Below are 12,061 nucleotides of genomic sequence, written 5' to 3'. Positions count from 1 at the left end.
TACTGCACCATTGCAACATTAAAATCCTGTCTTTATACTCTAATTATTACAATTACTTGAGAAAAGCATTAAAAAATATTTGGGTCTACAGTGTAGCTTAATGGTAGAGCACATGTTCAGCATGCACCAAGAACAAAACAAGACAACCACAAACGTTGTGTATTTAATCTTTATGATTATTTAGCAATTATTAATATAAAAGAAGGGAAGCAAAAACAATGAATGGTGATCTTTACCAACCTACGATAAAGCATTCATTGATGTATATAATTGTTCTCTTCAGTAATAGTTTAATAAATATATATTTAATATTTATTTTATGGTTAGGTGCCATGTGGATTTTAGTTAATTCCTAATTAATTCCTAATTTTAAGGTGCTTTTATCCAAGAAAAGCTAACATTTTTCTAGAAGGTAGTTTGAGATAATTTCAGATGTGACTATCATATTAGAAATTCAATATTTAATGGTATGATATTAAGCAAGATGTAAATGTCAGTTGGGTATTATGACTGGAGGAACAAGATAGCTTCATACAAGAGGTCACATCTCAGATGTACATTGAGAAATAGTAGGTATTTTTAGATACAGACAGGGAATATATTATTTCAGATAAAGTACAAGGCATGAGCCTAATATACTGGTTATTAGGATCATGGTCAAATTGATTGAAATATTTGATATACAAAAGAGACAAAGGCAGAAATGAGGCACAAATAGTACTTGAAAGACACACTATAGAATAACTTGAGCATAGCAGGCAGATGTTTGCCTAATGAGGAGGTGACAGAATTCTTGCAATAGAGGGTTTCCCTTTATGAAGGCTGTGCTCTCATAAGAGTGTGAAAAGGATTGTAGTCTGGAAGCTTTTGGCAAGGAATGACTATAATAGTCCAATAGTCTAGCAGAGTGGTCTTAAAAATAGTTTATATGAAAAATAAAGAAGGGACAAGGGAATAGAGAATACAGAACATAATAACTAATGGTGGTCTTGGGACATGTAATAAAAATAACTGAAGTAAAATGACACAGCTATTACAAAGTGTAGCTTAACCAAAAGGAGGTGCTAACTTCACTTATTTCTTCAGTATACCCAATTTATAACTGGTCATCCACAGTAATAGAGATAGTTAGGAGTTGTCTTTGAAATATTATGTGCAAAAAGAGTCAAGATGACTCACAGATGAATTGTACAGGGCATGAGTGCAAGACAGAAGGCAAAGATATTCTAGGATCTCGAAGTGAACAGCAGCTGGACAGTGACAAGAGCCCTCTAACAGGTTTGGGTGTGCAGTGATGGACAAGACAGGACCTAACCAAGAAAGCTCAGATTCTAGTGGAGAAGACATAACAAACACATCCGAAAGCATGTGTATGAAATAATTCCATACAGTGGTAATTGCTATGAAAAGTCAAAGCAAATAATGGCATAGAGAGTTGGAGGTGGCAATGTAAATTGGGAAAGAAGACAGGGATATTGTCTGTACAAAGTTGATGTTGAGTGGAGCCATGAAAGAGGGGAGATACACAAGAAGAATATTTTGATAGGAAGAGAAGGATTCTAGTGTTCATTGTGGATGGCAAGCAGTTAAACTAACACTTCCTCCTTATTAATTGTTCAAAGCACTGTCATTCTTCCCCATTCCTAAGCTAAACAGAGGGATGCTGGAGGAAAGATTAGAAAGTGTGGCAGAGGAGTAGATGGGATTCAGACCAAGTAGGGTTTATATCTATTCCAAGTCCAAAGGGAAGAAACCAGGGCGGGGGTGATTCTCAAGGATGAGAAGGAAAAGGTCAAATAATGTATGTGGGTTATTTAAAAATAGTACTATTTGTTTTATGTAGAATGGGTAAAAAGTGGACTAGGAAACCAACTGGGAGACTGATATAGCGTACCAGGTTGGAATATCATTGTTTGAATTATGGTAGTAATAGAATAGTATAGCAATTACTATAGTTGTTAGGAATTTTGTTTGAATCATCAGATGTAAGAAGAGTTAAGTGGATTCACAGATGGATTATATAGTGGATGAGAACAAGAGAGAAGGCAAAAATAATTTTCTAGCTTCTTGAAAATGATATATTAGTTGGAAAATGATATATTTGACAAAAAGACTGGAAAAGCAATGGAGTTGAGAAGGTGAATGAAGGTGAATTGGTCATGTCAAGGGTTTGATCTTGAATTTGAAAGTTTTGGATATTTACTTGAAATCCGAAGTGGAGGTATCAAATTATAAGCTGATAAATTAAAAATTTCCTTTACCACCTGTTTTCATATAATATTTATATATAATATGTATTCTATGTAAGATACAAAGTGCAGTAATAAAGATGATATACTGGCAAAGTCCTGATACAATAAGTATCTACTTAAGAGTCCTCTCATTTCATTCATCTAATTTCTTTCCAGAGATAAACATTAACCTGAATTTGAAGTTTCCTTTTTGTTCTCATTTTAAAAATACCCATTTTTGTTACACATGTATGTGTCTGTAAATATATATTATTTACTTTTTGTAAGCATTAGCAACAAAATTTATTCTATATTCATCTGGAACTTTTTTAAATTTTTTTTTCTTGTCAATGCTTGGATTATTAGACTTCTTAATTTTCCTAAACTAGTGTATGTACAATGAAATATCATGGAGTTCCTCATTTCTATTCCTCCAATTACTAATGAGAAGATTAAAGTCATGAAATAGAACTTTACACACATTAGAGATAGAGTAAGAAGATCTGATATAATGTTAATTGGAGAGACAGAAAAGGACAGAGAAAAATGTGAAGCAGCAATAGTCAAATGGGTTGAAGGTGATAATGTTACCAAGTTAATGACAGACTTTAATCCCCAAATAGAGGAAATATAATGAATGTTAAATAAATAAATTCTCAAACAACAGTTCCCAAATCTAGAAAATATAACAGAAGTCAAATGAATAAGTTTCAAACAAAAACACCAATTAATATGGTTGCAGGTATTAAAGACAAAGAAGGGCAAACAGTCATTTTAAGAGAAACAAGGAAAACCAGAAGCTAAGGAAACGATTTCTTCAAAATGCAATTAGTCCCCCTGAACCTCCAGGTTCTGTATATGTGGTTATAACCAACTGACTGCCAAAAAAGAAAATTGCATCTGTATTGATCATATAAAGACTTTTTCTTGACATTATTTCCTAAACAATTCAGTATGAGAACATTTATGTAGCATTTATGTTGTATTAGGTATTATAAGTAATCTAGAAGTGATTCAAAGTATACAAGAGAATGAACATATGTGCAAATACTATGCCACTTTATATAATCAGTTGAGCATCCACAGGTTTTGCTTTCCAGAAAGAACCAATACCTCATGGATACTGAAGGACAATTGTAACATAGAAATTACTAAAATAACTGTCAACCCAAAAACCCTTTATATAGAGAGACAATCTTAAATATCAACAATAAAATAGAGAAAATGAAAACAAAACCTCTAACCATCAATGAACTTTCATTAAATGAGCTTCTAAAAGATAGACAGAAGGAAAATGACATCAGAAGGGAAGGCTGAGATTGAGAAGTTTGAATAATTAGTAAACTCATGGGCAAATGTAAATAAATATTTTCTGCACAAAGTAAGAAAAACAGTGACTAAATTTCTAATGAAAAATGTAAAAAATAAAAAAAATAAACTACATTCAAAAACATCAGGAAACCAAAAATGGATCATCGAATGAAGCATTTCTGTTTCCTCATCTATTAAGATGTTGATTGACTTTAGACTTCATTAGAATAACTTTTCAGGCAACAATCATGAAAACAAAAATACACTATGAATTTTTCAAAAAACACATCAACCCAAAAGAAGATAGGAAAGGAAAAGAAAAGAAACACAAAACAAACTGGGGGGGAAAAAGCACAAATATAAGATGTTATCCCTGTCTTGTTCCAGTTTTTAGAGGGAACGCTTTCAATTATTCTCCATTTAGAATGATGTTGGCCTTGGGTTTGTAGTATATAGCTTTTAATGTTGATGTATGTTCCTACCTAGTTTTTCTAGTGTTGTAAACATGAATGAATGCTGAACTTTGTCAAATACTTTTTCTGCATCTAATAAGATAATCATGTGATTCTTGGCTTTAAGTCTATTGATGTGGTGAATTATGTTCTCACCCCGCAAAATACTCAACTCAAAGTGGATCAAGGTCCTAGGCATTAGACCAGAGACCCTGAGCTTACTAGAAGAAAAAGTAGGCCCAACCCTACATCATGGAACCAACTTCCTCACTCCTAAAGTGCAAGAAGTAAAAAATCAAGAATCAAAAAATGGAATGTATTCAAATTAAAAAACTTCTTCACTGCAAAGTAAACAATCAAGAATGTGAACAAAGAGCCTACAGAATGGGAGAATATCTTTACCACCTGCACCTCAGATAAAGCATTAATCTCCAGGTTGTACAAAGAACTCAAAAAACTTAAAACAAACAAACAAAGAAATAAACCAATCAATAAATGGGCAAAGGAACTGAAAAGGCACTTCACGGAAGAAAAAATATGAAAAAATGTTCAACATTTCTAGCAATTAGAGAAATATAAATTAAAACTACACTCCAGTCAAAATGGCAATTATAAAGAAGAGTAACAATAAATGTTGGTGAGGATGTGGGGAGAAATGTACTCTCATATGTTACTGATGGGACTGCAAATTGGTGCAACCACTCTGGAAAGCAGTATGAAGATTCCTTAGAAAACTTGGAATGGAACCATCATTTGATCCATTTATTCCACTCCTTGGTCTATACCCAAAGGATTTAAAATCAGCATACCACAGTGATGTGACCACATAGATGTTTATAGCAGCTCAATTCACAATAGCCAACATATGTGATGAATATGAGATAATCATGTAATAGATGAATAAAGAAAATGTGACACACACACACACACACACACACACACACACACACACACTGAATATTGCAAAGCCATAAGGAAAAATGAAATTATGGCATTTGCTGGTGAATGGATGGAACTGGAGAATATCATGCTAAGTGAAATAAATCAATACACAAAAAAACCAAAGGCTGAATGTTCTCTCTGACATATAGGTGCTAACCCCTTGTAACAAGGGAGGGTAGGGAGGTGAAGAATAGAAGTCTATTGGATAATAAAAGAGACAAGAACAGAAGGGAGGGGTAGGGGGACGGGAATACGAAGGACAGTAGAATTAATTGGACATAACTTTCCTAGCCTTTCATTTGAATACAAAACCAGAGTAATTCTGCATCATGTACAACCACAAGAATAGAATCCTAATTAGAATAAGTTATACTCCGTATATGTATAATATGCCAAAATAAAATCTACTGTCAGGTATAACTAAGAAGAACAAATAAAATTTAAAAAATAAGATGATAGGCATAAATACAATGAAAAGAGATTATCACATTGTATTAAACAAAAAAAAACAAAAAAGATGAAAAAAATGTTGTTTACAAAAACAAACCTAGGACAAAGGGTATCAAAAGTTGAAGCAAAATATGGACTAATACCTATGCTGTAAAAAGAACTAAAAGCTAGTATAAAATTAAAGTGATTTACATTTATTAAAAAGTCAGTATGATTCAATTCTCCTTGCTTTAATGAAAACTAAAGAAGAAATTGACATATTATCAGTATTTTGGAGAGCTCAAACAAAGTTTCTAATTAGGATCCAGTTATTCCACTGCTCGGTCTATGCCCAAAGGATTTAAAATCAGTAAGTTAAGAGGTAAGAAGAATCTGGAAATTTTGAAAATCAGAATTAACAAGTTTGGATTATGAACATGTAGGGAACTTTGTACTAATAGAAAAACTCACATTGTTCTTCAGTACATATGGGGTCTTTTCAACAGTGCAAGACTTGTTGGATCTTAGGAGATAATTCATTTATTTACCCCTTTATCAAGGATACCAGGCTACTGATGCTACTGATTGTCTTACCATATCTTGATCTGATCTTAAGATTCTTTCTGCTGTATATATGTAGGAAATATATGCTTGAAAACTGTATATTTTAAATAACAGCATTTTAAATATTAAATCTCTCATGTTCAGAGCATTTTAAGGTATCATTGGAGAACTCACAAGACAGTTTACCTTGAATTAAAGTGATATTTCTCAATGTCTGAGAATGTTCCCAATCTTTCAGTCTGAGATCATTAGTGATGTTATTCAATACTTTCACTTCTCTTTTTATTTCCTGTTGCACATGAACTTGTTCTTCTTTTAGGGACTTAATTTCTGCTGATGTATTGTGCATCCGCTCTTCTAATTTATTGATTTCCTGTAAGACATAGCATACACAACTTTTGTTACACACAAAATTATAAAGTATGTAGGTTCAAGAAATTTTGGAATTTCAGGGTTTTATAGACCGTATTATAGGACTCTTATGGAATAAGAACACAAAACTTAAAAATATTGTTTTTAAAAATAGTAATTCTTAGGTTGTGAAGCATTTCTTCTTTTGACTAAAAGCTAAATTTTCACATGCCCAGCCTAAAATAGCAACAAAAAAAAATCAATTCATATATATCTAAGGCAAGCTTTTATTTCCAGATATATAGGTATCGAAATGTGAAAGATAATATCTTAAGGTTTTTAACTTATCTAAAGTGAAATTTCTTTAGTGTGTACTTAGAATGGTAACATTCCTACTTTATGGCTTTGCTAGATTCACATATGAAAATTGTTTTGTAGTGGTAACAAAAGTTTACTGTTTCAATTGTCAGGGGTAATGAACATTGAGGACAGATTTTTACATTCAATGAGTAGCATATTGACATTTTATTCTTCACTTTTTATGCCTCTGTTATTGAGACTTCATTCTTATTTTATATTATCAAATACATACATATTTTGTGTGTATTTATGTACATGCGTGCATATACATGTAGAGAATGTGTGAAAAAGGTAAAAAAGAGAGAAGAGAATATTATGCTCTTGAATGTTTTTATCTTTGCTCAGTGATATACTATGAAAATTTACCTATTAAATATTTTTAAACTGACATTTTCAATAATTTGGTGGAAGCATGCTGTCTGTATTTTTCAAAATTTAATTAAGATCCTTATTGGTTGTTTTGAGCTGTGCCCTTTTTTACAACTTTAAACAATGCTGTAATTAACATCATTTTATATACATTTGCGTTTTCATACATGTTCTATAGAACACCTTTCTGGAAGTGGATTTGACCAAAGGGACTGAACACTGAAATTTGTATTCAATATTGCAACACTGCCCTCCAAATGTATGTTACCATTTTAATTCTCTTCCTAACATTTTTGTATCAGTACCTACTTTTTACATCCAAATATTAGGCACCATCAGTATATTTAAGTTAGGTGAGTAAGAGCAGATACATAATTAATCACTGTGACTTAGCTGTGACTTAATTTGCTTTTCAAACTATAATGAAATTACAGTATCCAATTATCAAGTTCCTGACAATTAATGCTTTTCTTTATTACTTTTCCTTTCAGATTCTGTTTTAATTTTCTTTTCAGGCATTAGACTCTATTTTTGTTGCACTAAGTCCTCAAATGTGTTAGGGTAATATTTTCTTTCTCTCTGTTCTGCTCTTATCCTATCCTGTCTTCATGGTATGCTGTATACTTTTATAAGTATTTCCATGTTCAACTGTTGATAGATTATTATTTTCCCTCTGCACATGCATTAAGATAAAATTACACTTTCTTGGACTGGACTGGACTAACGGAGGTGAGAAGATCAAGACAGTGAGGACATAAAACATTTGGAAAAGAAATGAAGATATCCAGATTTCCCTCTTCCATGGCACTGTTCTTAAGAAGAAGAGCATATCTGTTTTCACTGTTGTGTCTTTCCCCACCTGAAACCTTGCTGTACATTAGAATATCTCTACCCTCCCACTCCTCCTTCCTGTATCATTTGGCATTTTTCATACAAAATAGTATATTCAATAAAGGTAGAGTAATGAGATGTCTGTTGGATATAGCAACATGATAAAATAAGCTCAAAAGTATTAAGTGGCTAAAAATTGATGGAAATATATCAGGTAATTCCAAAGATCCACAGAGCAGAGACCAGAGAACTAGCACGTGATTTTACTGCCTGCATACTTGGAATCAATTGTTTTTCATATCTAATGCTAAAGCTACCTTTTTAATTCACTTTTAAAAATCTACACATGAAACTTACATTTGACAAGTCTCATTTTTATTCAAAAGAAGGAAAGTGCATTTGATTTTTTAAAAATTCTTTACAGTATCCATGCATATGCTCCACACCCTATTAACAGTAACCCTGATAAAAATAGATGTTTAATTTTTCCTTCTCACAGTCATTTCTATGAAAAATGGAGATGATAAATTCCACCCCTCTCTTCCATATGGTACCAATGCTCTTTCTTTTTCTTTCAAATCAGTGTTTGGCCATCTTTGGTTTAAGTAGTGTGATGACATTACCAATTAGCATTTTCAACAAACAGCATTTGCTATTTTGGCCATTCATTTGATTGTCTATTCTCTCTTTGGGCTACAGATTCAAACTCAGCAATGGGGGTGTAGCTCAGTGGTAGAATGTCTACCAAGTATGGTGAGGCAGTGGGTTCCAATCCCAGCACCACAGGGAAAAAAAGATCAAGATTCAAAGATCAATAAAATTACTCAAGCAACAGGGATCTCAGTGTCAAGGTTGTTTTCACAGCACACATATGTGCACATGCAAACACTTTCAGTGGCACCAACTCACCAACCTAGCGTCTAAAATGGTGGAAGTGACTACTGCCTTTAAAACTGTAAGTAGCTTTGGGAGTTTGAGGGTATTTACTTGTACCCCCTTTTGTAATGCTGAAACTTCCTCCAAAACATAAAAGCAATATATCCAAATGAAGGAACACTCATTGATCATTAGGCTTTGATGCTAGTGATTATCACTTCAAACATGTACAGAATGTCTACTTCTTTCAACAAGTTTCCAATTTGTTCCAAATACCTCACTAACGTGGGCTCAAAGGCATTCTATCATCTCTGCTGGACTTAGCACATTACCAAATTCAGTGTCTTTGTTCTTTCATCTTGTCTAGCTTCTCTCCTCCTACTTCACCTCCGTGAACCTCTAACCCTGTTTCTACATAAGATAGAAGTTCTTTTCCTTCCAACTTGAAGTCGACTCCTATAACTGACATGTCATCCTCTCATCTCCTGCATCCCTCAACTCTATGGAAGGTTTCTTCTTTGTGTCTTCACCCCTTAACCTGAATCTTTGATATCCCAGTCTGTCTTGATGTGCTTAGATTTTCATTAATGGTGAAGGAAACACAGTAGAGCTGGAAAGGAGAGACATGAAAGACAAGCGGGACATCAAGATTGGTGCTAAAATGAGACTTGCCCACAGAGTCCCCATATTTAAATGTCATTGTCTTGTGATATTTTAAGGGAAAGAAAAATTTTTAAAAAAATATTTGAATGATTGAATTTTACAAATTATAAATGTGCAGAATATTATTTCTTAACTTGTTTAGTTTATTCTCAGTCAGTAGTTTAGTTGATTTTCATCCAAAGTGTTAACTTTAGAGGCTTAACTTTGCTGGACTAGTGATGATCATTTTCTAAAATAAGTAGTTGTAATGTTTTACAGAAAACAACCTTTTAAATCAAGAATGGATCTATTCAGTTAGGCACAATGGTGCATGCCTGTAATCCCAGGGGCTTGGGAGGCTAAGGCAGGGGGATCACAAGTTTAAAGTCAGCCTCAGCAACTTAGTGAGGTCCTAAGCAACTCAGTGAGACCCTATCTCTAAATAAAATATAAAAAGGGCTGGAGATGTGACTCAGTGGTTAAGTGCCTCTGAGTTTAAATCCCCAGAACCAAAAACAAACAACAAAAAAAACAAAAAATAATGAATCTATTCAAATAAAATCCACTCTAATGGTACTGGCATTTTTTAAATAATGATATAAATACAGGCTTCATATTATGAGTCAAGGTCTCAGATATTTTATAATATGAAGATTATTTTTTCAAGTGAGGAGTGAAGTTTAAGTCAAATATTTATTGTTCCTGAAAAGAAAAAAAAATGTAATTACTCAATAAAAATAAAATTTTAGAATAAATGACTTGTTTCTTAATTTCTTTTTCAAGAGTACAAAGTAATCCAGATCTTTGACAGAACTGACCACAGAACAGTCTGGGACTGAGGTCAGAAAATTATAGTCCATGGGCCAAGTCTAAGCCACAGACTATTTTTGTAAATAAATATTAATCATATCACAACTTTTGCTAATTTCTCTACATGTTGACTGTGGTTGCTTTCTTACAACAATGGCAACATCAACTAGTTGAGACAGAGACTGTGTGGTTCCCACAAGCTACAATATTGCCACCTGATCTTTGAAATTTTGAGAATAACTGTTCTGGACTATGTCTTGTAATCTTACAGGTACTATCTTATCATTCTCCAGCCCCATTAGGCTAGTGCTTTTTCTTGTTCTTTTCCCCAATGATTAGTGAATATTATAGAATAGAAATAGAAAACTTGGTGTATTCAATCCTATAAGAAGAAGAATAATAAGTATACATTACTATGTATTATGATCATATGAGGATAATATCGTATACATTATTCAAAATTTAGTTTTCTTTGTCATCTGTATGCATAAGAACTTGTGTGTACCTCTTAGGAATGGCAAAATAAATTATTTTGAAACTTGATTTAAAAAATCCATTTAGATAAGATTTCCATTTCTATGATGATAAAATATTAGGTCTAAATAGAATTACAAATATAGGGTGCCCTACCTCTCCAGATCTACTAAGATAATCTAAACCTACTATTGCTTTAGACAATCTAACAAGACACTATGATAGTATTTATAAAGTGAAAATACTTTAAATATTACATCTAACAGAAAATAATTGTCCCCTTTGCTGGGAGTGTGGAGAAGGCACTAGATAAATCCACTTGAAATCTTTTGATAAGATTGCCAGAGGTGGCAAGGTAAAGGGGATGATGTTGAAACAGGTCTTGCAACTCTCACTATCCTGGACTGCCTGAAAAAACAGGATTTGGATGGATTTAGTTCCAGAAAATGGTCTTCCAATACAACAATTCTTACCTCTTGTTGTTTCAAAGTAGTCTCTTGAACTTTGCCCTTCAAAGTTTCTATATTGAGCTGCAAATCAAGCAAGGTGCTATTCAGATTTATTAAGGACTTGGAGATTTGACCTATTGCATTCTCATATTCCCGGACTGAGGAAACAAAGTTACTTAGCTGGAGAAGAGCATCATTAAATCTTTGATCAGTTGTCACACTGAAATTCTGGAAGTGTTCTGAATCTATGAGATTGGCTTCTGAATCTGAAATATACTGGATTCTCTTCTCCATGTTGATCATGCTTTCCATGATAAATTCTTGAAATTTCATTTTATCTTCACTGGCATTTCTTTGTCCCAGACTTTGAGATATATCATTTTCATTAATTGGACCAACTGTGCAATTCTTCATTTCCCACTTCAGGAGTTGAGCTGCATGTTTAAGTGAAAATTAACCAAGTCAAGACCTGTGTTCTAAAATGTTACATTATTTCCATTCCATAATGCTCCATTTAATTCCTTTCATTTTTTTGTCCATTACATGTCCATTACTAGCATAAACCCTATATTTATTTTAAACACACTACATGTGAATAACATTATACAACTGAGAAACACACAGCCTTTCTTCCCCTCTTTACATAAGAATTTATTACAGGATTATGTCATTATTTCTGAATTTTTGCTCATATGAATCTTCCTGGCCATTGAATTTGACTTTTCCAGTAAGAAAATTCTATAAATTATAAAATCTATTATAGCTGCTCCACAGACTAATGTTAGGATAAAATGAGATAATGCTGAACTTATTTTCTGAGGTAAGCAGGTTGGACAAGTTAGCAAGAATGGTGATGATGTTGACCAAAACAATATGTAGTAAAAGGAGTAGCAGAAGCATCCTGTGTGGATAAATTGTTCATCTTCCCCATCCTGTAACTTGGCTGACAAAGAATTGTGATTTTAGTTTT

The 12,061-nt window shown here is 33.0% G+C and overlaps 1 protein-coding gene across 3 annotated transcripts in view; it reads right to left on the bottom strand.

Annotated features, from left to right (window-relative positions):
- The window catches only part of MSR1 (macrophage scavenger receptor 1), a 71,767-nt gene that overhangs the window by 41,957 nt on the left and 17,749 nt on the right, over window positions 1–12,061 (bottom strand). For all 3 annotated transcript variants that reach the window (XM_079140504.1, XM_079140506.1, XM_079140505.1), the window contains exons 4-5: window positions 11,116–11,525; window positions 6,116–6,302 (exon numbers count right to left, since the gene is read on the bottom strand). In XM_079140504.1, coding sequence (XP_078996630.1) covers window positions 6,116–6,302; window positions 11,116–11,525 — 597 coding nt within the window. The remainder of the gene's footprint in view (window positions 1–6,115; window positions 6,303–11,115; window positions 11,526–12,061) is intronic.

The sequence above is a fragment of the Sciurus vulgaris genome (assembly GCF_902686455.1).
Source record: "Sciurus vulgaris genome assembly, chromosome: 5".
Taxonomy (NCBI): Eukaryota; Metazoa; Chordata; class Mammalia; order Rodentia; family Sciuridae; genus Sciurus; species Sciurus vulgaris.
This window is presented reverse-complemented; position numbering and strand designations above follow the sequence as displayed.